Source organism: Babylonia areolata, chromosome 13, assembly GCF_041734735.1.
Source record: "Babylonia areolata isolate BAREFJ2019XMU chromosome 13, ASM4173473v1, whole genome shotgun sequence".
In the NCBI taxonomy this organism is placed as follows: Eukaryota; Metazoa; Mollusca; class Gastropoda; order Neogastropoda; family Buccinidae; genus Babylonia; species Babylonia areolata.
In genome coordinates, this window is record NC_134888.1 from 37,653,567 (window position 1) to 37,681,066 (window position 27,500).

The 27,500-nt window shown below is 45.2% G+C and overlaps 2 protein-coding genes across 2 annotated transcripts in view; both read left to right on the forward strand.

The window, feature by feature from the left end:
• Window positions 1–14,894, forward strand: part of LOC143288760 (carnitine O-acetyltransferase-like) — a 26,069-nt gene extending 11,175 nt beyond the window's left edge. The window contains exons 5-10 of the mRNA XM_076597387.1: window positions 3,101–3,154; window positions 4,745–4,910; window positions 5,936–6,113; window positions 6,556–6,827; window positions 13,298–13,398; window positions 14,762–14,894. Of these exons, the coding sequence (XP_076453502.1) occupies window positions 3,101–3,154; window positions 4,745–4,910; window positions 5,936–6,113; window positions 6,556–6,827; window positions 13,298–13,398; window positions 14,762–14,894 (904 nt within the window). The remainder of the gene's footprint in view (window positions 1–3,100; window positions 3,155–4,744; window positions 4,911–5,935; window positions 6,114–6,555; window positions 6,828–13,297; window positions 13,399–14,761) is intronic.
• Window positions 14,895–15,500: 606 nt separating this feature from the next.
• Window positions 15,501–27,259, forward strand: LOC143288928 (choline O-acetyltransferase-like). The gene is made up of 4 exons (XM_076597607.1): window positions 15,501–15,617; window positions 19,018–19,216; window positions 19,506–19,643; window positions 26,538–27,259. The coding sequence occupies exons 1-4, from the start codon at window positions 15,514–15,516 to the stop codon at window positions 26,754–26,756; spliced, it is 660 nt and encodes a 219-aa protein (XP_076453722.1). The 5' UTR covers window positions 15,501–15,513; the 3' UTR covers window positions 26,757–27,259.
• The last annotated feature ends 241 nt before the right edge of the window (window positions 27,260–27,500 follow it).

Here is a 27,500-nt window from a genome sequence, read left to right on the forward strand (position 1 = left end):
CATGATTTATAGAGTGAGGTTGTTGTTTTTTTAAATAATATTGAAGACACACGAAAAACGAACACAAAATCGGACCTTGAACGTATACAGATCCTTTCACCCAAAGGTGTTTTGTCGTGTGCTAAAATTGAAAGTAGTAGGTGCTCGCCTTTTACGAGATACTTTTAGCGAGTGAAACACACACACATACACACACACACACACACACAACACACACACACCCACACACGCGCGCGCGCGCACGCACGCACACACACACACACACACACACACACACACAGGTCCGCGCGCACCCACCCACACACACACACACACACACGTAAGTGGCGATAAAGGGAGAAGGAAAAGAGCAATAAAGGAGAGGAAAAGCATGTCTTTTTAACCGCTTGTACACTCGTGCTTCTCTCCACAACTACCCTCATTCTGTCTTTTGTTGAAACGTGCGTGCACTTCAACACACACACACACACACACACACACACACACACACACACACACACACACACACACACACACACACACACACACACACACACACACGCACGTCGCAAGTGATATTTGTGAAACCCGCCAGTTAGACAGACACAACTGCTCTGTTGTATTCACGTATGAACGTGTTCTTGATCTGGCATCTGGCACGAACTAAACACTAAATCAACGATAAGGAGAAAGTAGTTTCGAAACTAACAATCCCCCTTTGAGTGCCTTTTGTTCTCTCTTCTTTGTGGGAGGGGGGGGGGGGGGATTTGGGGGGGGTCGGGGGGGTAGGGGACACTTGAGGCTTTTTCGGTGCCTCTAATTGTTTCGAGTTTTGTGAGTTTCCCTTTTGATGTGGTTTCAGTTCAATATTACATCAAGGGAATTACATATAATATTTCTTAAACAAAAAAAATGTATACCAAAAAAAAAAAGGAAAAGGGCGGGTTATCATGCTTAGCTAGCTAGAATTACTCTCCCCTATTCCATTCGTTCTTCCGATCTAAATGTGCATTTGGCCTAAATGTTATTTCCTGTCTTTCATTCATGTGGTTAGGGTGAGGTTGTTTTTGTTGGTTTTTTCTTTTCTTTTCTTTTTTTTTTAGTGGGGATTGGGGGTGTCGTTTTGGGACGGCTGCTTTGGTGAAATCAGCTGGAGACCGAAACAGCATTGAAAGGGTTCTTATGGGGACGTTTCAGGAAGTGGAGGGACATTATATCGGCAAATTATGTGACATTCCCAGAGCTTGCTAGCCATCATTTTGTTGTTTTGTTTGTTTGTTTTTTAATCGTGGCTGTTTGTAGGACTGTGTTAAAACTCAACCTGCGTTTCAAAGGGCTATCATCTGTAAAGGGCACGTAGTCAACCTGCGTTTCAAAGGGCTATCATCTGTAAAGGACATGTAGTCAGCCTGCGTTTCAAAGGGCTATCATCTGTAAAGGACATGTAGTCAGCCTGCGTTTCAAAGGGCTATCATCTGTAAAGGACACGTAGTCAGCCTACGTTTCAAAGGGCTATCATCTGTAATGGACACGTAGTCAGCCTACGTTTCAAAGGGCTATCATCTGGAAAGGACACTTAGTCAGCCTGCGTTTCAAAGGGCTATCATCTGTAAAGGACATGTAGTCAGCCTGCGTTTCAAAGGGCTATCATCTGTAAAGGACACGTAGTCAGCCTGCGTTTCAAAGGGCTATCATCTGTAAAGGACACTTAGTCAACCTGCATTTCAAAGGGCTACCATCTGTAAAGGACACTTAGACTTCAAAATAATTGTTTATGTTCGTCAGTTTTATTACCCACTGTTGTTTATTGTTGTTGTTGTTTGTTTTGTTGTTTTTTGTTTGTTGCATGCATGCTACCGACAACACTTCAGACCAAGTTTCAAAATTTCAAAAAGTATAAAACTCTGATTAACGAAAGCTATGTGATAAGGTTTTATGACTTGCGCATCATATCAACGACCCCAAATATTGAAATGTGAAGTATTTGTACAGTTTCATGGATTAGATGTGCAATCGTTTACTGTCCACTTTGTTTTCACAGGCACAGAAACCACTGGACATTTCCTGGTGTCCATCTGTCATGTCTGTCTTCTCTGCGATTATTAGAGGAGGGACCACTAACTCCTTCCAGTCTTTCAGTTTCAGTTCAGTTTCTCAAGGAGGATTCACTTCTTCCGGACAAATCCATACATTAACTTTTGTTTTATCCCTTCTTCTCTCGTCCATCCATTCCGCAGTTCCTGTATTCATCCATCAGCGGGTTTCTTTTACGGTCTTAGTACAGAGTGACCTGTCGATGGACAGGGATTTAGAAAAGTATGGAGACATTATGAAATAGATAGTGCGGGCAGTGAACACTCTTTCCAACGATGAAATTTTGTTTTTTCCACTTTGCACACTGTTCAGTGTTCCATTACACACCATGCATACTATTAACACACCTCGCACAATGTTCGCTGTTCCGTTACACACTTTGCACATCCATTGTTCCATTACACACCATGCATAATATTAACACACCTTGCACAATTTTCACTGTTCCATAACTCACTTTGCACACTGTTCACTGTTCCATAACACACTTTGCACACTGTTCATTGTTCCATTGTACACCATGCACAATATCAACACACCTCACACAATGTTCGCTGTTCCATTTCGCACTTAGCACATTCATTGTTCCATTACACACCATGCATAATATTAACACACCTTGCACAATGTGCACTGTTCCATAACACACTGTGCACACTGTTCACTGTTCCATTACACACCATGCACAATATTAACACACCTTGCACAATGTGCATTGTTCCATAACTCACTTTGCACAATGGGTCACGTTCAGCAAACTCGCGTACACCCACACACACGCGCACACCTACACGAGAGCGCACACACACACCACACACACACTCTCTCTCTCTTTCCCTCACCACCCCTCTCCTCCTTTCTCTCTCTCTCTCTCTCTCTCTCTCTTTCTCTCTCTCTCACTCACTATCTCCCTTCTCTCTCTCTCTCTCTCTCTCTCTCCCTCTCCCTCCCTCCCTCTCTCTTACTCTGACGTATATAATCGTCCAACGATGAAATCAAGACCACTTTTTCTGGCATTGTCTGACAGGTTGGCGGCCCACATCCTTTCCGCTCTCTTGGACCTGAAATGGAAGTTGGACAAGTACGCTTTTTTTACTATTTTTTTGCCCCCTCCGTTTGTCTGTCAAAACCACCACCGTCACCCCTGTAAAAGTGTGAGAGTGTGAGTGTCCTCCCTTTCTTCCTTTGTCCAGTCAGCGGTCTGTCTGTGTCACATGACCCCTGTCCCACCGTATAAAAATAGGTGGGTAGTTCATCATCATCATCATTGACCAGGAAAGCTGAAGCCAGCTGGACGCTATACTGACACTCATATCCAGCTGTTAGTCCGTTGAGAAGTCGTCTGCTGACTGGTGGTAGTTTCTGGACTGTAACCGTGTATCTTCGATGATATCGTGTTATACTTGCCCCCACGACATGCCAAATGTTGCCTTGTGTTTTGATTGATATCTGCCAGTGGTTTATTTACCAAAGTTATTACAGGAAAACAGTGCAGAGACACGTAGCGCAAACTTTGCTGTCGAGGCACACACAAGAATGTCAGCTTAACTAACCCCGCGAGCAAGTGAAAGCTTGACGTGAAGCAGTCATCGTAGGCAGCTGAGTGTTCGGCTACATATATGAAGTTACCGCTTCGCGCTGTACTGACACGAGTAGCACAATGGCTGATTGAACACTTCCGCTAGCTTCGGTTAGTAAAGGGGTTCAAAGAAGGCATGCCCTATCTATTTTTAGAGCAGTGCACCTCTCCCCCCACCCCCACCCCGCCCTCCCATGCCCCCTCCCCTGTCCCATTCCTCTCTCTCCACCCCCGTTCCCCAGTGTGTGAGTGTGGGTGTGAGTGTGGAGGTCTGTCGTAATTTACAGTGCCCATTCGTTTCCTGAACTCACGCTTGACGTAAATGATTGCCTGTTTGCAACGCCTTGGGTTTGGGAGTGAAATGTGTGTCACTGATGGATGCATGCAGTTTGCACGCTTTGACTTACTGATGACGGGCGCAATAGCCGAGTGGTTAAAGCGTTGGACTGTCAATCTGAGGGTCCAGGGTTCGAATCACGGTGACGGCGCCTGGTGGGTGAAGGGTGGAGATTTTTACGATCTCCCAGGTCAACATATGTGCAGACCTGCTAGTGCCTGAACCCCCTTCGTGTGTACACGCAAGCAGAAGATCAAATACGCACGTTAAAGATCCTGTAATCCATGTCAGCGTTCGGTGGGTTATGGAAACAAGAACATACCTAGCATGCACACCCCCGAAAACGGAGTATGGCTGCCTACATGGCGGGGTAAAAACGGTCATACACGTAAAAGCCCACTCGTATGCATACGAGTGAACGTGGGAGTTGCAGCCCACGAACGCAGAAGAAGAAGACGACTTACTGATGTTGAACGTCTGTTCACAGGATGTGATTTCAGACGAGATTTAAAAAAAAAAAAAAAAAAATAAAAAAAATAAAAAACCATTCATAAAGGAATGGAAATTTGATATAGTGGAACTTGAACATGAGGCAAGTGTCGGATTGGGCCATGAAGCAAACTGTCAGAAGAAATATTTAACAATAACAACAGATTATTCAAAAATAATGTATGTGCTGTTGGTGTACCAGCTGTGCGCACATGCGCGCGCGCGTGTGTGTATGTGTGTTTGTGTCTGTGTGTGTGTGTGTGCAGCGGGGCAATGGGGGTGCAGCGGATAGGTGGTGTGGAGCAGTGCATGAACCGCTTCCAGTATGCCTATTCCTCGTGTCGGGTACCCGCTGTCTCCTGTGATCGCTTCGTTGTCTACCCGAGCTACCCGCCTGCCGCGCGACACGTCAACGTTCTGTACCGCGATGAGGTAGCCTACCTGACATCACACACAAACATAGATGAGGACCACTTCATAAAATCATGTACCTACAACACAGCCTTGCTTTGCTTTATACAGGAGTCACAAAAAGTTCAGGACCACTCCATAAAAAAAAAGTTCGACAACACAACCGTGCTTTGCTATATATAGACGTCACAAAAAGATAAGTACGAGTACCACTTCATAAAAGCATGTGAGACGACACAGCCGTGCTTTGCTGTATATAGACGTCACAAAAATATAAGCACGAGTAACACTTCATCAAAGCATGTGAGACAACACAGCCGTGCTTTGCAATATATATATTTCAAAAGAAGATGAGGACCACTTCATAAAAAGCACATACGATAACACAGTCGTGCTGTTTGCAATATACACACGTCACAAAAAAAGTCAGAACTACTTCATTAATACATGCACGACGTTATGAAATGTTAAATAAAATCGAGAGGTGATTTCCTATCATGCCGACTGAACAAAGTCAGCCACTGGCCATACGTTTGATGCACTGAGGGCAATTTCAGGCGCGTCATAGACAGCTTCAAATTTGCTTCTTCCCGTTTTCTTTATATATATATATATATATATATATATAGATATAGATATATATATATATATATATATATATATATTAATGTTTCAGCCAAAACGGTATAGTCACACAGTTAGTTTTTTCATGCAGTTAATTGGTCACACAGAACGGTTTTTTCAGGCACTAGACTGGTCACACAAAGTGATGCTTTTGGTTGCTGTTTAGCTCACACACGGGAACAAAAAAAAAAACCCTTTTAGTTTGTTCACGCTTGAGTAAGTAAAGGCAATACGTTTTATTAGTTTGGGTGATGATTTGGGTGGGCGATTAGTCGGTTTTTTGTTGTTGTTGTTGTTGTTGTTTTACATTGAAAAGAATAACTGAGCATGTTTTACACGGAGTAGTGCTATATAAATCAATTTCTTTTCTTCTTCTCTTTCTTCTTCTTCTTCTTCTTCATAACTGAAGTGACGTGTGGCAGATATTCTCGGTGGATGTGTACGGGGATGACGATGGAAGAGCGCTGAGCACTGAGCAGCTGTATGAGCAGCTGAGGAAAGTGACTGAGCAGAGAGCCGGTCGGACGGAGGAGCCTGTTGGAGTGCTGACGGCGCTGCCCAGGGATCTCTGGGCGTCGGTGTACCAGGACCTTGTGCAAGGTGACCTCACTGCTGTCTTCCCAGTTCAGTTCGTCCCTACTTCCGGGTTTGTGTGTGTGTGTGTGTGTGTGTGTGTGTGTGTGTGTGTGTGTGTGTGTGTGTGTGTGTGTGCGTGCGCATATGAATAGAGAGAGGAATAGAGAGAGATGTGCTAGCGTGTGTGTGTGCGTGTGTTTGTGTGAGTTAGTGTGTGTGTGTGTGTGAGTGTGTGTGTGTGTGTGTGTGTGTGTGTGTGTGTGTGTGTGTGTGTGTGTGTGCACGCGGTGTCTGTCCATGTTTGTGGTGTGTGTTTGTGAGACTGACGGGCATTGATCTCCCACCCACCCACCCTCCTCCAAGTCTGTCTGTGTCTGTCTGTCTGTCTCTCTCTCTCTCTCTCTCTCTCTCTCTCTCTCTCTCTCTCTCTCTGTGGTGTTGATGAGCTGACTTGTTGTGTCGACAGATGAAAACAACAGAGCAGTCATGGACAACATCCAGCGGAGTCTGTTCGTTCTGTGCTTGGATCAGCCTGTCCCCCCTTCTCCTCCTCCTCCTCCCACTACTGACCCCACCACACCCACCACCGGAACCCTCACCACCACCACCACCATCACACCCCTCCGCGGCCACACCACGCTGACGGCTACACAGAGGAGGGACGACTTGTATCAGCTGTATTACGGAGGAGGGGTGGACCTCAACTCCTGCAATCGCTGGCTGGACAAAGGCACACAGGTCAGTCAGTGCTGCACTGCTCTGTGTGCAGGGTGGTCATCCCGATTTGCCTCTTCCTGTTTGAGGCTTTGTTCCCACCGATTCGCCTATAACTGTGTGCATAATGCATAGTGGAGTGATGGCCAAGAGGTAACGCGTCCGCTCTGGAAGCGAGACAATCTGAGCGCGCTGGTTCAAATCGCGGTTCAGCCGCCGATATTTTATCCCCCTCTACTAGACCTTGAGTGGTGGTCTGGACGCTAGTCATTCGGATGAGACAATAAACCGAGGTCCCGTCAGCAGCATGCACTTAGCGCACGTAAAAGGACCCACGGCAACAAAAGGGTTGTTCCTGGTAAAATTCTGTTGAAAATTTCACGTCGATAGGAAAAACAAATTAAACAAACTGCACGCAGGAATTTTTTTTTAATGGGTGGCGTTGTAGTATAGCGACGCGCTCTCCCTGGGGAGAGCAGCCCGAATTTCACACAGAGAAATATGTTGTGATAAAAAGAAATACAAATGCAAGTAAGGGTATTCCATATTCCCACATGGACGTTCACTGCGGATTTGGAAAGAACAATTCAAGACCATGGAAATGAGGTGTTTTCGACAAAATACTAACTAAACTTCCGATAACACTGATCACATCAGTATCAGTATCAGTAGAAAAGGAGGCGTCACTGCGTTCGGTCAAATCCATAAACGCTACACCAGATCTGCCAAGCAGATGCCTGACCAGCAACGTAACCCAACGCGCTTAGTCAGGCCTTGAGAATGAAATAATAAATAAATAAATAATAGATAAATGCATAATAATAATCAATATTATTATTATTATAATTAAAAGGCGCAAAATCTTGATGAAGTCAACTCTAAGGGAAATAATATTAAAAACAAATTTAATAAAACAGTGGACAAGTGCACCAGACCATCAAGCAGCTCATTGGACATCAGTTAAAGAAAAGGAAGCCATTTGGTTATGGCCGCGGAACAAGATCCACTGGCCTTGCCAAAAAAAAAATAAAAAAAAAAAAAAAAATCCAAGGAACTGTTGGGGGAGGGGGACGAAGAGAAAGACAGAAAATAACGGACCGATGACATAGCAGCGTGGACGGCAGACATCATTTGCTGAGAAACCAGGCTTTGACACATCATCCACACATCTCGGGAGAATCTGGTGAACAGTTCTTCGATGCAGCACCCCCCCCCCCCCCCCCCCCCCCCCCCCCCCCCCCCACACACACACACACACACACACACCGTGACTCTCCACAGAGTTTAAAAAAATAAAAAATAAAAAAAATAAAAGAAGAAGAAGAAAACTGGTCATCCTGATTCGCCAATTTTGCAGCTCCTCCATGTTGTGGGTTGCTGTGCCGTCCAAAAACTTTGAGGAAGAATTTCACTCCCAGTTCATTCAGTTTTGAGCTGCTCCTTAAGTTGTTGTTTGTTTTGTTTTGTTTTTTGTTGTTGTTTCTTTTTTGGTTTTGTTTTGACGATGTGAGCATTGGTATCTGTCCACAAGCTTATTTTTATTACAACTGATCCATGTACGGAGTGAGTAAGAGAGAGTGTGTGTGTGTGTGTATGTGTGTGTGTGTGTGTGTATGTGTGTGTGCGTTTGCATGCACGTGTTTTGAGAGAAAGAGAGCGGTGGCAGGCCAGGAAGGTGAAACAGAACAAAGAGACAAACTCCCAAGAGGCCTTTGAGTGTGGCGGCATGATCAAAGGATAGGCCGGTTGGGAATAGGCGAATTGGGCCGGCTCCGAACGCAGCTCTGAGTGCAGACCACAAAGAGAAAGAGATCCAGGGGCAGTTTAGGGGCCTGTGTGGGGAAAGGGGTGAGAAACGGTAGTGGGGAAAGGGGTGAGAAACGGTAGTGGGGAAAGGGGTGAGAAACGGTAGTGGGAAAGGGGTGAGAAACGGTAGTAGGGGAAGGGGTGAGAAACGGTAGTGGGGAAAGGGGTGAGAAACGGTAGTAGGGGAAGGGGTGAGAAACGGTAGTGGGGAAAGGGGTGGACGGAAAGGGGTGAGAAACGGTAGTAGGGAAAGGGGTGGACGGAAAGGGGTGAGAAACGGTAGTGGGAAAGGGGTGGACGGAAAGGGGTGAGAAACGGTAGTGGGGAAAGGGGTGAGAAACGGTAGTGGGAAAGGGGTGAATCTAGTGGGGAAAGGGGTGAGAAACGGTAGTGGGGAAATGGGTGAGAAACGGTAGTAGGGAAAGGGGTGGACGGAAAGGGGTGAGAAACGGTAGTAGGGAAAGGGGTGGACGGAAAGGGGTGAGAAACGGTAGTAGGGAAAGGGGTGGACGGAAAGGGGTGAGAAACGGTAGTGGGAAAGGGGTGAGAAACGGTAGTAGGGAAAGGGGTGGACGGAAAGGGGTGAGAAACGGTAGTAGGGAAAGGGGTGGACGGAAAGGGGTGAGAAACGGTAGTGGGAAAGGGGTGAGAAACGGTAGTAGGGAAAGGGGTGGACGGAAAGGGGTGAGAAACGGTATTGGGGAAAGGGGTGAGAAACGGTAGTGGGGAAAGGGGTGAGTCTAGCGGGGAAAGGGGTGAGAAACGGTAGTGGGAAAGGGGTGGACGGAAAGGGGTGAGAAACGGTAGTGGGGAAAGGGGTGAGAAACGGTAGTGGGGAAAGGGGTGAGAAACGGTAGTGGGGAAAGGGGTGGACGGAAAGGGGTGAGAAACGGTAGTGGGGAAAGGGGTGAGAAACGGTAGTAGGGAAAGGGGTGGACGGAAAGGGGTGAGAAACGGTAGTAGGGAAAGGGGTGAGAAACGGTAGTAGGGAAAGGGGTGGACGGAAAGGGGTGAGAAACGGTAGTGGGAAAGGGGTGGACGGAAAGGGGTGAGAAACGGTAGTGGGAAAGGGGTGAGAAACGGTAGTGGGGAAAGGGTGGACGGAAAGGGGTAAGAAACGGTAGTGGGGAAAGGGGTGAGAAAGGGTAGTGGGGAAAGGGGTGAGAAACGGTAGTGGGGAAAGGGGTGGACGGAAAGGGGTGAGAAACAGTAGTGGGAAAGGGGTGAGAAACGGTAGCAGGGAAAGGGGTGAGAAACGGTAGTGGGGAAAGGGGTGAGAAACGGTAGTGGGGAAAGGGGTGAGAAACGGTAGTGGGGAAAGGGGTGAGAAACGGTAGTGGGAAATAGAAAACAAACTACTCAGCAACAACATGAAAGGGGTGTGGGAAGGGATGAAACTAGTGAGTGGATACAAAGGTAGAAAGGGGTGGGAAAGAAACGGTTTTATCATCATCAGAAGAAGAAGCAAACAAACTGAATGACTTTTTTGCTCGTTTTGATTGTCACGATTTTAGCGCAGAAGGACAAGATTTATGTGATATTTTAAATGTTAAGGACGAATGCATTGTTGTGTCTGAAGAGGAAGTGCTTTCACAATTAAAACGAGTGAAACCAAACAAAGCACCTGGTCCTGATATGATCCGATCAAATACACTGAAATACTGTGCAGCTCAGCTCTACCAGATTTTAACAATTATTTTTAATCAGTCTCTTAGTGAATGCAAAATACCATCTATCTGGAAAACTTCCTGCATTATACCTGTACCTAAGAAAACACATGTTTCATGTATGAATGACCTCCGTCCTGTAGCACTGACATCTGCTGTGATGAAAGTTTTTGAGAGAGTGATACTTGTCTATCTGCAGGAGTCTGTCAAACCATTTTTAGATCCCTTGCAATTTGCATACAGGAGAAACAGATGTACGGATGATGCAATACTGTTTGTCTTGAACAAAATCTATGAACACCTAGACAAATCAAATACATGTGTCCGCTTGATGTTCTTTGATTTTTCTAGTGCTTTTAATACAATTCAACCTCACCTCTTAGCAAAAAAGCTGATGCACATGGGACTCGCTTTTCCGACGATTTTATGGGTTTTAGACTGTCTTACTAAAAGGCCTCAGTTTGTAAAATTAAATGATTTTATGTCTACTGTCTCTTTCACAAACACAGGTGCACCACAAGGTACAGTCCTCTCACCTTTTCTTTTTGCCTTGTATACGGCTGAATGCAGAAGTCTGACCAATTCGTGTCCCCTCGTTAAGTTTGCAGATGACTCCGCACTGACAGGACGTATTACTGATGACGATGACACTGACTACCGAAGAGAAATTGACAGGTTTGTGAACTGGTGTGAAGAAAATTTCCTTGAGCTGAATGTTGGCAAAACCAAAGAGCTTGTAATCGACTTCAGAAAAAAGAAATCAACTTTAAGTAAAATCATCACAAAAAATGAAGTGGTCGAACAAGTAGACTCATACAAATATCTTGGTGTGATAATCGACAATAAGCTGTCTTGGAATGAAAACTCAACTGCACTCATTAAAGAGAGCAACAGTCGCATGTACTGTCTTAGAAAAATGAAATCTTTTAATGTATGCAAGCAGATGCTCCAAATGTTTTACACATCTGTTGTCTGTAGTGTTTTAACATACGGAGCCGTGTGCTGGGGGGAAACCTGAGCAAACATGACAAAGACAGGTTGGAAAAAGTCATTAGGAAAGCGGGTGGGGTGGTGGGTATAAGACAAGACACCTTTAGTGACATGCACAATAGAAAACTGACTGACAGACTAATAACAATTTTGACCGACGTAAGCCACCCACATGATGACATTAATAGCAGAAGGTCAGACATAAGTGGTAGGTTTAGAGCTCCACGCGCAAGAACATCTCGATACATTAATTCATTTATTCCTACAGCCATTCGCGCACACAATCAAAACATCCAATACACTAAGTGAACCCTCCCACCCCCCAAGCCCACTCGCCACAGCAACACCTGAACTTCACCAGCAGACGAGTGTATGGGAGCAGACATTATGCGTGCATGTGAGACTGAGCGGGTGAGCACGGGCAAGCAAGCATTTTTGTGTGTGTGTGATCGGAAGTGATTTTTAAATATTTTCTTATTTTACTTGGATTTCATGTATCTTAATGTTAATGTTCTAATCTTATTGGCGGTGACATATGTTATGTGCATGCATACGTTGTTTGTGTGTGTGTGTGTGTGTGTGTGTGTGTGTGTGTGTGTGTGTGTGTGTGTGTGTGCATTTTACTTACATATACGATTTATTCCCTTGATATTTTTATTTATGTATTGTTGTACATTACCTTATGGTCTTAACGTGTGTGTGTGCGTGTGTGTGTGTGTGTGTGTGTGTGTGTGTGTGTGTGTGTGTGTGTGTGTGTGTGTGCATGTGTGTGTATGTGTGTGTGGGTGTGTGTGCGTGCGTGCGCGCATGTCATTTTTAGTAATCTTATACCCTTTTTCTGTTGGATGTTTTCATTTGTTAATATTGTTGTGCAATACCCTATTGTCTTAACATGAGTATGTGTGGGGGGGGGAGGGGTGGGGGGGGTTAGTATATCGTCAGCTATTTGGAATTCTTATTTGACTAGTTTTAATCTCTTCTTATGTTGCGCATGATTTTATGCCAGTGTTTACAATGAGCCTGTGATTGCACAACTTAATTTCCATGTGGATTAATAAAGTGTTTTTGATTTGATTGATTTGATAATCTAGTGGGGAAAGGGGTGAGAAACGGTAGTGGGGAAAGGGGTGAGAAACGGTAGTGGGGAAAGGGGTGAATCTAGTGGGGAAAGGGGTGAGAAACGGTAGTGGGGAAAGGGGTGAGAAACGGTAGTGGGGAAAGGGGTGAATCTAGTGGGGAAAGGGGTGAGAAACGGTAGTGGGGAAAGGGGTGAGAAACGATAATAGAAGGGAAAGCTGTGTCACGGACGAGTACCCCCCGCCCCCCCCCCCCCCCCCCCCCCCCCCCATCCCTCCCTCCCCCCTCCTCCCTCCAACCCCATTTTTCCCTTCCACAATAATCGTGGGTTTGCAGACTTCCGGGTTGAGTGAGTTGACGTATGAAGACGCGCAGTGTCGCCTGAAGTATTCAAAGGTGAAAAGAAAATATACCCAGACATATCATTTATCGTGTTTCATTTGCTTCCGTTATGTTACATATCAAGATGTTAAAATCCCTCAGATGTGTAGTGTCACCTGAAATATTCAAAGGTTTTTTTTGTTTTTTGGTGTGTTTTTTTAAAATGTAATACCCAGACATATCATCTATTGTGTTTCATTTGCTTCCGTTATGTTACATATCAAGATGTTAAGTGCCAGGGGGGATGGGGGTGGGGGTGGGGATCAATAGAAAATGGTGTTGTAAGTCATAAATCAGTATCCAGAACAGTCAACCCAAACGGAGGAAATGGTCCGAAGACTCCACTCTGGATCAAATGTGAATTTTCAGCCTTGCAGAATAATTTCCCTTCTTTTGATGATGTCATCAGTGACGTCACTATGTACGTGTGTAATACGGACAGTGGTACTCGAGACTGTGGTATATACGATATGCCTGAAATACCTTACTAAGGGTTAAAGGGTTTTGATAAACCTTGAATAATGTGTGTGGTTGTGTGTGTGTGTGTGTGTGTGTGTGTGTGTGTGTGTGTAGGTGGTGGTTGGAGCAAACGGAATGTGGGGGATGCAAACGGAACATTCCGCCGTTGACGGCACTCACTGTTTGTTGATAATTGACCACGTGGAGCAGTTCATGTAAGTCAGATGTCTGTGCACACATTGTGGTTACTTCTTGAGTGCGTGTGTGTGTGTGTGTGTATGTGTGTGTGTGTGTGTGTGTGTGTGTGTGTGTGTGTGTGTGTGTGTGAGCGATATGTATCAGTTAGATGTCTGTGCGAACCATCGAGATCGTATTTACATGTTTATAGGTCAGTGGTGCGAACATTGTGGTTACATCTTGTGTGTGTGTGTGTGTGTGTATGTGTGTGTGTGTGTGTGTGTGTGTGTGTGTGTGTGTGTGATATGTATCAGTCAGATGTTGGTGCACACAGTATGGTTACTTCGTGCGCGTGTGCAAGTGTACCAGGTTAATTGTTAATTGTTAATTTTTTGTTACTCTGAATTTTTTTTTGCAAACTCATGTTTTCCTGTTGTATATCTTTTATTCATGACATGGGCAAATTAAGTAGCTTACTTTCGATGTTCATGTTTGTCTGGCTATTTTGTTAGTGTCTGGTTTGAAAATATAAAGTATCTTAATTCCACTGTGTAGTTCAGTGAATAATATCTCCGATTATTTGTTCTAACATCTTGGAATACATCACCTGTCTAGCATCTAAGGATACATCACCGGTCTGATATCCAGGGATACATCACTTGTCTAACACATGTGGAAGCATCACCTGTCTTACATCCAAGAATACATCACCTGTCTAACATCCTGGGGCACATCACTTGTTTAACATCTAAGCAGACATCACCCAACATCTAGTTACAAATCAATTGTCTAACACGTATGGGGACATCACCTGCATTGTGTATCCTTTATCCACAACATAGGCTCTTTTTTGTTTACTTTGGATATTCATGTTTGTCTGGTTATTTTGTTCGTCTTTGGTTATTAAATTAGCAGTTAGTAAATAACGTCTAGGAAGACAAAATCATCGTACTGTAAGAATGTTTACACGTTTTCAACAACTACATTTAACAGATTTCGAAAGGCTTTCTATATTATCACAGTCCTGCAGAAATGAAAACTCGGTTTCTTCCTCTCTGTCACAAAATCCACAGCTTATTGTATTTGTTAGACGTTACTACATTTTACAATCAGACAAAGGTGCTAATAATTAGGCCAATAAGAATGATTGGTGTTGTAACCATTTTAATTTTAGCCTGCAATTTTTCATTTGGCGATTGTGAATAATTAGAAGTAAAGATAGATGTGATGCGATGTCATTGTTGAAAACAGTTTCAGCAAGTACTTGACCCATTGGCTTGAAGACAATACAAGAGCAAAATGCCTCATACATTTGCAAAATGTGTTAACAAAACAAACTGGAATTCGTAAGTACATATTCATATATGTGATGTTTTGACGGCAGATACTATGAATTTGCAGGAAAAAAGGGCATTCTGGAAGAAATGTCGGGGTTACTCGTTCACAAGTGAAATCTCCAACCAGATTGCAGCTAAACCTCACTGCAAAAACCTGGTCCGCCATTGAAGAAGCCAAACAACACGTGACGTCGTAAGTCATGTGACAGTGTCTGTAGTTAAGCAACGGGTATATCTTCAAAACAAAGGAACCCATAAAAAACAATCATTAGCAAATGTACCGGTCTTTGCTTGCACAAACCATATATAAATAGTTAAAGGACGTTAAACGAAACAAAGAAAAACAAATTAACGTCATATGGCTCAGTGGACTGCCCTGGGGTACTCCCTTCTTATCTTAGTTTCACCGGCTTAGCTTTTACACTATCAGTTTCGTTGACAGGGCTTCATGCCAGACTTAATCAAATGCTTTTTGAACATCTACAATCAATGATATAGCCCTCTTTTTGTTGTAAATATTGCAATGGCGACTAATCTGCTGAACATGGACCCTGTTTCTTTTGATGTCATATTCCCTCTTTCATATATCACTTGTTGATCATTCCTGATAATGTTCCACTTAGGGTTGTTGTTATTTTGTATAGTGTTTTTCGAGTGCCTGTGTGTGTGTCTGTGTATGTGTGTGTGTCTGTGTGTGTGTGTGTGTGTGTGTGTGTGTGTGTCTGTGTGTGTGTGTGTGTCTGTGTGTGTGTGTGTGTGTGTGTGTGCGTGTGTGTTTGTGTTTTTGTTTCCCTAAGGTTCGTGGAGGACGTGGATATGAGCACCTTCACGGTGTGTGGGGTGGGGAAGAAGATGATGAAGGGATGGGGACTGAGTCCAGACGCCTTTATCCAGTTGGCTCTGCAGCTGGCTTACTACAGGTATGACTGTGACGTTGGTTTTGTTCGCTGGGGTCTGTAACAGGTATGGTGATGATGCCGCCAACTCTGTTAAGGTATGACAGTGACCCTAGTTTTGTTCGTTAGGGTCTGTTACAGGTATGATAATGCCGTCAACTCTGTTAAGGTATGACAGTGACCCTAATTTTGTTCGTTGGGGTCTGATACAGGTATGATAATGCCGTCAACTCTGTTAAGGTATGATGGTGACCCTAATTTTGTTCGTTGGGGTCTGATACAGGTATGATAATGTCATCAACTCTGTTAAGGTATGATGGTGACCCTAGTTTTGTTGGTTGGGGTCTGATACAGGTGTGATAATGCCCTCAACCCTGGTAATGGTGACCCTAGTTTTGTTCGTTGGGGTCTGATACAGGTATTATAATGCCGTCAACTCTGTTAAGGTATGATGGTGACCCTAATTTTGTTCGTTGGGGTCTGTTACAGGTGTGATAATGCCCTCAACCCTGGTAAGGTCTGTTGATAGTGCCCCCAAGGCTGTTCGTTAAGGTCTGTTATAGGTGTGATAGTGCCCCCAAGGCTGTTCGTTAAGGTCTGTTACAGGTGTGATAGTGCCCCCAAGGCTGTTCGTTAAGGTCTGTTACAGGTGTGATAGTGCCCCCAAGGCTGTTCGTTAAGGTCTGTTACAGGTGTGATAGTGCCCCCAAGGCTGTTCGTTAAGGTCTGTTATAGGTATGATGATGATGCCGTCAACTCTTATTAAGGTATGATAGTGATCTTAGTTTTGTTCGTTACGGTTTGTTATTGGTATGATGATGCCATCCACTCTAATAATGTCTGTTACAGATATTAGAGTTCATCGAAGACTGTTCGTTAGGGTCTGTTATAGGTATGATTGTGCCCTCAACTCTGATACAATCAGTTACAGGTATGATAGTGCCCTTAGTTTTGTTTGTTAGGTGTGTAGGCATGACAGTGTCCGAAGTTTTGTTCGTTAGGATCTGTTATTGGCATGACAATGTCCTCAACTTTGTGAAGGTATGACAGTGCCCTTGCTTTATTTATTTTTGTTATTGTCTGTTATGGGTATGACACTGCCCTCAACTCTGATGCGGCTTATGGGTAAGATAGTGCCCTCAGCTCTGTTTGTTAAGGTCTGATGTAGGTATGACAGTGCTCTGTTAAGGCCTATTACAGGTTTGACAGAGCCCTCAACTCTTTTACATGATGGTCTGTTATAGGTATGACAGTGCCCTGAGCTCTGTTAAGGTCTTTTATAGGTATGACAGTGCCCCCAGCTTTGTTAAGGTCTTTTATAGGTATGACAATGCCCTCAGCTCTGTTAAGATCTGTTACAGGTATGACAGTGACCTCAGCTCTGTTAAGGTCTGTTACAGGTATGACAATGCCCTCAGCTCTGTTAAGGTCTGTTACAGGTATGACAGTGCCCTCAGCTCTGTTAAGGTCTGTTACAGGTATGACAGTGCCCTCAGCTCTGATAAGATCTGTTACAGGTATGACAGTGACCTCAGCTCTGTTAAGGTCTGTTACAGGTATGACAATGCCCTCAGCTCTGTTAAGGTCTGTTACAGGTATGACAATGCCCTCAGCTCTGTTAAGGTCTGTTACAGGTATGACAATGCCCTCAGCTCTGTTAAGGTCTGTTACAGGTATGACAATGCCCTCAGCTCTGTTAAGGTCTGTTACAGGTATGACAATGCCCTCAGCTCTGTTAAGGTCTGTTACAGGTATGACAATGCCCTCAGCTCTGTTAAGGTCTGTTACAGGTATGACAATGCCCTCAGCTCTGTTAAGGTCTGTTACAGGTATGACAATGCCCTCAGCTCTGTTAAGGTCTGTTACAGGTATGACAATGCCCTCAGCTCTGTTAAGGTCTGTTACAGGTATGACAATGCCCTCAGCTCTGTTAAGGTCTGTTACAGGTATGACAATGCTCTCAGCTCTGTTAAGGTCTGCTACAGGTATGACAATGCCCTCAGCTCTGTTAAGGTCTGTTACAGGTATGACAATGCCCTCAGCTCTGTTAAGGTCTGTTACAGGTATGACAGTGCCCTCAGCTCTGTTAAGGTCTGTTACAGGTATGACAGTGCCCTCAGCTCTGTTAAGGTCTGTTACAGGTATGACAGTGACCCCAGCTCTGTTAAGGTCTGTTACAGGTATGACAATGCCTTCAGCTCTGTTAAGGTCTGTTACAGGTATGACAATGCCCTCAGCTCTGTTAAGGTCTGTTACAGGTATGACAATGCCCTCAGCTCTGTTTGTTAGGGGGAAGGTGGCAGCATGATTAAGACTATCTCTCTACCAATAAACTGTCTGTGAGTGAGTTGGTATTGCCCTTTCTCCCAATCTTGATTTGAAAATCAAACAAAGCATCTAGTCATTTGGATGAGATGATAAACCGAGATCCCGTGTGCAGCACTCACCTAGTGCATGGAAAAGAATCCATGGCAGCATAAGCGTTGTCCCCTGGCAAAACGCTGCAGAGGAAATCCACTCTGATAGGCGCACAAATATATATATGCATGCACACAAGGCCTGACTAGTGCATTGGGTTGTGCTGCTGGTCAGGCATCTGCCTTGCAGATATGGAGTAGCGTTTATGGATTTGTCCGAGCGCAGTGACGTCTTGGGAAACTGGAACTGTTTGTTAGTGTCTTGTTACAGGTATGGCAGTGCAGTCAGCTCTGTGCATCTGTTACATGTGTGACAGTGCCATCAGCTTTTTTTTTTGCTGAAGTCTCTTACAGGTGTGGTAGTGTCTTTAGCTGTGTTTGCTATGGTTCCATTTCTAGTGTGATAGTGCCCTAAGCTCTGTTCGTAAGGGTCTGTCATAGATGATAATCAACAGGGACAATCAATTACCTTGCGAGAGAGATGGAGGTCTCTGCTGCTGATGATATAAACCATGATGATGATCACTGGAGGTTTTTCTGATGATAACGACAGATATGTGGAGTGATGGCCTAGAGGTAACGCGTCCGCCTAGGAAGCGAGAGAATCTGAGCGCGCTGGTTCGAATCACAGCTCAGCCGCCGATATTTTCTCCCCCTCCACTAGACCTTGAGTGGTGGTCTGGACGCTAGTCATTCGGATGAGACGATAAACCGAGGACCCGTCTGAAGCATGCACTTAGCGCACGTAAAAGAACACACGGCAACAAAAGGCTTGTTCCTGGCAAAATTCTGTAGAAAAATCCACTTCGATAGGAAAAACAAATAAAACTGCAAATAGGAAAAAATACCCAAAAAAATTGGGTGGCGCTGTAGTATAGCGACGCGCTCTCCCTAAGGAGAGCAGCCCGAATTTCACACAGAGAAATCTGTTGTGATAAAAAGAAATACAAAATACAAACACAATACAAATACAGCCAACAAATCAGTTGCGAATGTGGCGATTGCAGAATACACCATCGTCCCAGCGTTGCTGTTGAGTATGTCTCCAAGAGATGCCATCCTCTGGGCCGTCTTGACAACGTCCGCAGCACAACGCCACAGGCTCTGCAGTTCCTGCGTCACATGGACTCCTCTGACGTCAGTCCGAGCGACAAACTGCAGTGGCTGAAAGAGGCTAGTGATGCCCACACACATCAGGTGAAAGAGGTGAGTAATATAGGTTACTGATAGGTGTTGATACCAATGTCGTGTACTCTACTGGTGTATTGACGCCTACGTCCTGTGAGATACCAAAGTGATGTAATGGCGCACTGGTACCAACGTCATTTGAGAGAGGAAAGTGGTGCTTTGACTGATATATTGACACTAGCATGCGCGCGCGCACACACACACACACACACACACACACACACACACACACACACACACACACACACACACATACCTGGACCTTGTGTGTGTAATATGTCGTCAGGTGTGACGGTGTGTGTTTCAGGTGATGTGGAGCTACAGCACACACAGTCATTTGAAGGCCTTGCAATACACGGCTCATCAGTTTAACTACCCCGTCCCTCCATTCTTCCTGGACACGTCCTACAGAAGAGCCTTCCAGTTCCACGTCAACTCCAGTCAGGTAACACATCAGACAGGGCGCTGAAGGGCGCAACAGCCGAGTGGTTAAAAGCGTTGGAATGGCTCCTGGGTTTGAATCCCCCGCTCGCGACGCCAGGAAGGTTAACTCTTTCCATACGAACGGCGAAAGAGACGACGTTGACAGCGTTTCACCCCAATTACCATCATCAAAATATTGCAAGCGGAAGGCTCTTATACTGAAGACGTGAATGTTGACAAAGAATAGCACAATTCTGACGACGAAAGCTAAAGGTTGGGTCATTCAGACACCCACTGGACATCCGAGGGGTCTGTGTAGAGGAGAAGAGTAGGACTGGCCGTATTGAGTAAGTTAACATGCGTGCATTTCTGCTGCTGGTTCCCGACCCCTCTTTCGTGTGTATACGCGAGAAGAAGATGAAATACGCACGTTAAAGATCCCGTAATCCATATCAGCGGTCGGTGGGTTATGGAAACAAAAACATACCCATGATGCACACCCCAGAAAACGAAGCATGGTTGCCTTCATGGCTGTGTAAAAATGGCATACACGTATAAGCCCACGCTTTAATACGATTGAACATAGGAGTTGCAGTCCACGAATGAGGTAGAAGAAGCTGAAGAAGATAGAGCACTCCTCTATTTAAAGTGCAGTCACCTTGGAAAAATCAGTCCAGTCAGGGATGTCACAGAAGACCAGAGAATCGACATCACGCAGACCTTGAATGGTAATCGGGGTGCTAGTCCTTTGAATACCATGACAAAATCTGAAGTATCCATGTAACATAGTAGAAGAGTTAGCACTACAATTTAATTAATCCGTGACAATAAACCAGCGTTTATCAAGAAATGCCGTAGGCATGTCCCTAAACAGTGACACACTCCTGACATCACACTTTCATCACTTCTGACCTCCCTCACAATTGCAGTTTTGTCACTACTGACATCACACTTTAGTCACTACTGACAGTTATGTCTTTCCTAACATCACACTTTTGTCACTACTGACCTCCCTGACAGTGACAGTTATGTCTTTCCTAACATCACACTTTTGTCACTACTGACAGTTATGTCTTTCCTAACATCACACTTTTGTCACTACTGACCTCCCTGACAGTGACAGTTATGTCTCTTCTAACATCACACTTTTGTCACTACTGACCTCCCTGACAGTGACAGTTATGTCTCTTCTAACATCACACTTTTGTCACTACTGACCTACTGACAGTGACAGTTATGTCTCTTCTAACATCACACTTTTGTAAGGCTAACTGACAGTGAAGTTATGTCTCTTTATTCACTTTCTACTGACCTCCCTGACAGTGACAGTTATGTCTCTTCTGACATCACACTTTTGTCACTACTGACCTCCCTGACAGTGACAGTCATGTCTCTTCTAACATCACACTTTTGTCACTACTGACCTCCCTGACAGTGACAGTTATGTCACTTCTGACATCACACTTTTGTCACTACTGACCTCCCTGACAGTGACAGTTATGTCTCTCCTAACATCACACTTTTGTCACTACTGACCTACTGACAGTGACAGTTATGTCTCTTCTAACATCACACTTTTGTCACTACTGACCTACTGACAGTGACAGTTATGTCTCTTCTAACATCACACTTTTGTCACTACTGACAGTTATGTCATTCCTTACATCACACTTTTGTCACTACTGACCTCCCTGACAGTGACAGTTATGTCTCTTCTGACATCACTTTTTTTCACTACTGACCTACTGACAGTGACAGTTATGTCTCTCCTAACATCACACTTTTGTCACTACTGACCTCCCTGACAGTGACAGTTATGTCTCTTCTGACATCACACTTTTGTCACTACTGACCTCCCTGACAGTGACAGTTATGTCTCTTCTGACATCACACTTTTGTCACTACTGACCTCCCTGACAGTGACAGTTATGTCTCTTCTAACATCACACTTTTGTCACTACTGACCTCCCTGACAGTGACAGTTATGTCTCTTCTAACATCACACTTTTGTCACTACTGACCTCCCTGACAGTGACAGTTATGTCTCTCCTTACATCACACTTTTGTCACTACTGACCTACTGACAGTGACAGTTATGTCTCTTCTAACATCACACTTTTGTCACTACTGACCTACTGACAGTGACAGTTATGTCTCTTCTGACATCACACTTTTGTCACTACTGACAGTTATGTCATTCCTTACATCACACTTTTGTCACTACTGACCTCCCTGACAGTGACAGTTATGTCTCTTCTGACATCACTTTTTTGTCACTACTGACCTACTGACAGTGACAGTTATGTCTCTTCTAACATCACACTTTTGTCACTACTGACCTCCCTGACAGTGACAGTTATGTCTCTTCTGACATCACACTTTTGTCACTACTGACCTCCCTGACAGTGACAGTTATGTCTCTTCTAACATCACACTTTTGTCACTACTGACAGTTATGTCTCTCCTAACATCACACTTTTGTCACTACTGACCTCCCTGACAGTGACAGTTATGTCTCTTCTAACAGCACACTTTTGTCACTACTGACAGTTATGTCTCTCCTAACATCACACTTTTGTCACTACTGACCTCCCTGACAGTGACAGTCATGTTATTCCTAACATCGTACTTCTGTTACTACTGACCTCCATGATATCACACTATTGTCCATTCTGACCTGTATGACATCACAGTTTTGTCACTACTGACCTCCATGATATCACACTATTGTCCATTCTGACCTGTATGACATCACAGTTTTGTCCCTTCTGACCTCTCTGATATCACACATTTGTCACTGCTGACCTCCGTGATATCACACTGTTGTCCATTCTGACCTCACTGACATCACACTTTTGTTAATAATAATAATAATAATATTTATATAGCGCTGAATGTTGTGCAGAGACAAGTCGAAGCGCTTTCACACCAGTCATTCACACGCATGCATAACTCTAAAACTCAAGAAGAAACTGAAGACAAGGAAGAAGCAGGGAAGGGAAACTATTTTGGGAAGAGATGGGGTTTAAGGCCAGACTTGAAAGGGCTGAGTGCGGAGACTTGACGAAGCGAAAGAGGAAGTTCATTCCAGTTGCAAGGTCCAGAGACGGAGAAAGAACGGCGGCCAACAGTCGAGTGTTAGAATCTGGGTATGCGTAAACAGACCTCCGTGACATCACACCTTTGTCCCTTCTGACCTCTCTGACATCACGCTTTTGTCGTTTCTAACCTCCCTGACATCACGCTTTTGTCGTTTCTAACCTCCCTGACATCACGCTTTTGTCGTTTCTGACCTCCCTGACATCACGCTTTTGTCGTTTCTAACCTCCCTGACATCACGCTTTTGTCGTTTCTAACCTCCCAGACATCACGCTTTTGTCGTTTCTAACCTCCCAGACATCACGCTTTTGTCGTTTCTAACCTCCCTGACATCACGCTTTTGTTCCTTCTAACCTACAGACATCACGCTTTTGTCGTTTCTAACCTCCCTGACATCACGCTTTTGTTCCTTCTAACCTCCCAGACATCACGCTTTTGTCGTTTCTAACCTCCCTGACATCACACCTTTGTCATTTCTAACCTCCCAGACAACACACCTTTGTCATTACTGACCTCCCAGACATCACACCTTTGTCATTACTGACCTCCCAGACATCACACCTTTGTCACTACTGACCTCCCAGACATCACACCTTTGTCATTACTGACCTCCCAGACATCACACCTTTGTCGTTTCTAACCTCCCAGACATCACACCTATGTCGTTTCTAACCTCCCAGACATCACGCTTTTGTCACTACCGACCTCTCTGACATCACATCTTTGTCCTTTCTAACCTCCCAGACGTCACGCTTTTGTCATTACCGACCTCCCTGACATCACACCTTTGTCATTTCTAACCTCCCTGACATCACACCTTTGTCATTACTAACCTCCCAGACATCACACCTTTGTCACTACTGACCTCCCAGACATCACGCTTTTGTCGTTTCTAACCTCCCAGACATCACGCTTTTGTCGTTTCTAACCTCCCAGACATCACACCTTTGTCGTTTCTAACCTCCCAGACATCACACCTTTGTCATTTCTAACCTCCCAGACATCACACCTTTGTCGTTTCTAACCTCCCAGACATCACACCTTTGTCGTTACCGACCTCCCAGACATCACACCTTTGTCGTTTCTAACCTCCCTGACATCACACCTTTGTCGTTTCTAACTTCCCAGACATCACACCTTTGTCGTTTCTAACTTCCCAGACATCACACCTTTGTCGTTTCTAACCTCCCAGACATCACACCTTTGTCGTTTCTAACCTCCCAGACATCACACCTTTGTCGTTTCTAACCTCCCAGACATCACACCTTTGTCGTTTCTAACCTCCCAGACATCACACCTATGTCGTTCTAACCTCCCAGACATCACACCTATGTCGTTTCTAACCTCCCAGACATCACGCTTTTGTCGCTTCTAACCTCCCAGACATCACACCTTTGTCGTTTCTAACCTCCCAGACATCACGCTTTTGTCGTTTCTAACCTCCCTGACATCACGCTTTTGTTCCTTCTAACCTCCCTGACATCACGCTTTTGTCGTTTCTAACCTCCCAGACATCACGCTTTTGTTCCTTCTAACCTCCCAGACATCACGCTTTTGTCGTTTCTAACCTCCCTGACATCACGCTTTTGTCGTTTCTAACCTCCCAGACATCACACCTTTGTCATTACCGACCTCCCAGACATCACACCTTTGTCATTACTGACCTCCCAGACATCACACCTTTGTCGTTTCTAACCTCCCAGACATCACACCTTTGTCGTTACTAACCTCCCAGACATCACACCTTTGTCATTACTAACCTCCCAGACATCACACCTTTGTCATTACCGACCTCCCAGACATCACACCTTTGTCACTACTAACCTCCCAGACATCACACCTTTGTCATTACTACCTCCCAGACATCACACCTTTGTCATTACTGACCTCCCAGACATCACACCTTTGTCATTACTGACCTCCCAGACATCACACCTTTGTCGTTTCTAACCTCCCAGACATCACACCTTTGTCATTACTAACCTCCCAGACATCACACCTTTGTCGTTTCTAACCTCCCAGACATCACACCTTTGTCGTTACTGACCTCCCAGACATCACACCTTTGTCGTTTCTAACCTCCCTGACATCACACCTTTGTCGTTACTGACCTCCCAGACATCACACCTTTGTCATTACCGACCTCCCAGACATCACACCTTTGTCATTACCGACCTCCCAGACATCACACCTTTGTCATTACCGACCTCCCAGACATCACACCTTTGTCACTACTGACCTCCCAGACATCACACCTTTGTCACTACTGACCTCTCTGACATCACACCTTTGTCATTACCGACCTCCCAGACATCACACCTTTGTCACTACTGACCTCCCAGACATCACACCTTTGTCACTACTGACCTCTCTGACATCACACCTTTGTCATTACCGACCTCCCAGACATCACACCTTTGTCACTACTGACCTCCCAGACATCACACCTTTGTCATTACCGACCTCCCAGACATCACACCTTTGTCATTACTGACCTCCCAGACATCACACCTTTGTCATTACCGACCTCCCAGACATCACACCTTTGTCACTACTGACCTCCCAGACATCACACCTTTGTCATTACCGACCTCCCAGACATCACACCTTTGTCATTACTGACCTCCCAGACATCACACCTTTGTCATTACCGACCTCCCAGACATCACACCTTTGTCACTACTGACCTCCCAGACATCACACCTTTGTCATTACCGACCTCCCAGACATCACACCTTTGTCACTACTGACCTCTCTGACATCACACCTTTGTCATTACCGACCTCCCAGACATCACACCTTTGTCATTACTGACCTCCCAGACATCACACCTTTGTCACTACCGACCTCTCTGACATCACATCTTTGTCATTACTGACCTCCCAGACATCACACCTTTGTCACTACTGACCTCCCAGACATCACACCTTTGTCATTACTGACCTCCCAGACATCACACCTTTGTCATTACTGACCTCCCAGACATCACACCTTTGTCGTTTCTAACTTCCCAGACATCACACCTTTGTCGTTTCTAACTTCCCAGACATCACACCTTTGTCGTTTCTAACCTCCCAGACATCACGCTTTTGTCACTACCGACCTCTCTGACATCACACTTTTGTCATTACTGACCTCCCAGACATCACACCTTTGTCGTTTCTAACTTCCCAGACATCACACCTTTGTCGTTTCTAACTTCCCAGACATCACACCTTTGTCGTTTATAACCTCCCTGACATCACGCTTTTGTCTCTACCGACCTCTCTGACATCACATCTTTGTCGTTACTGACCTCCCAGACATCACATCTTTGTCATTACTGACCTCCCAGACATCACACCTTTGTCGTTTCTAACTTCCCAGACATCACACCTTTGTCATTTCTAACCTCCCAGACATCACACCTTTGTCGTTACTGACCTCCCAGACATCACACCTTTGTCGTTACTGACCTCCCAGACATCACACCTTTGTCGTTTCTAACTTCCCAGACATCACACCTTTGTCATTACTGACCTCCCAGACATCACACCTTTGTCATTACTAACCTCCCAGACATCACACCTTTGTCATTACTGACCTCCCAGACATCACACCTTTGTCATTACTGACCTCCCAGACAACACACCTTTGTCATTACTGACCTCCCAGACATCACACTTTTGTCCCTACCAACCTCTCTGACATCACGCCACACTTCGATCACCTCTGACCTCCCTGACAATCACAGTCTTGTCGCCCCTGACCTTCCCCATCAAGGTGTTAACGATGACTTCACTGACACGGCGGCTGGTGCTGCGGGGCTGTGTTTCAGGTGCCTCATGAGGACGAAATGTACATGTGCTACCCCAGCGAGGCGATTGACGGCTACAGCTGCCCCTACATCCCCCACCACGACCACGTCAACTTCAACATCCTCAGCATGCCTGGGCACCTGCAGGAATCCAGCTCTCAGCTCATGGCCAGCAGTCTGCTGTCGGCCCTGGACGACATGTCTCGGCTCTGCCGCCACCGCCTCCCTGACAGAGTGTGATGGAAAACCACGTGCATTGTAAGAGAGTGACACAAAGCTACGTGCATTGTTTCGAGTGCGACGGAAAGCCACGTGCATTGTTAGAGTATGGCAGAAAGCCACGTGCATTGTTAGAGTATGACAGAAAGCCACGTGCATTGTTAGAGTGTGATGGAAAACCACGTGCATTGTTAGAGTGTGACAGAGGGCCACGTGCATTGTTAGAGTGCAACCGCCACGTGCATTAAGAGTGTGAAGGAAAGCTATTTGAACTGTTAAGAGTGCAACGGAAAGCCGCATGCACTGTTAGAGTGCAACGGAAAGCCATGTGCACTGTCAGAGTGCAACGGAAAGCCATGCGCATTGTTAGAGTGTGACATGTGGTTATTTGGCATTCTGTCACCATCAGGGGACATGTGGTCAGTTGGCACTCTGTCACCGTTAGAGTGTGACATGTGGTCAGTTGGCACTCTGTCACCGTTAGAGTGTGACGTGTGGTCAGTTGGCACTCTGTCACCGTTAGAGTGTGACGTGTGGTCAGTTTGCACCCTGTCACTGTTAGAGCGTGACATCTGGTCAGTTTGCACTCTGTCACTGTTAGAGTGTGACGTGTGGTCAGTTGGCACTCTGTCACTGTTAGAGTGTGACATGTGGTCAGTTGGCACTCTGTCACCGTTAGAGTGTGACATGTGGTCAGTTGGCACTCTGTCACTGTTAGAGTGTGACATGTGGTCAGTTGGCACTCTGTCACCGTTAGAGTGTGAC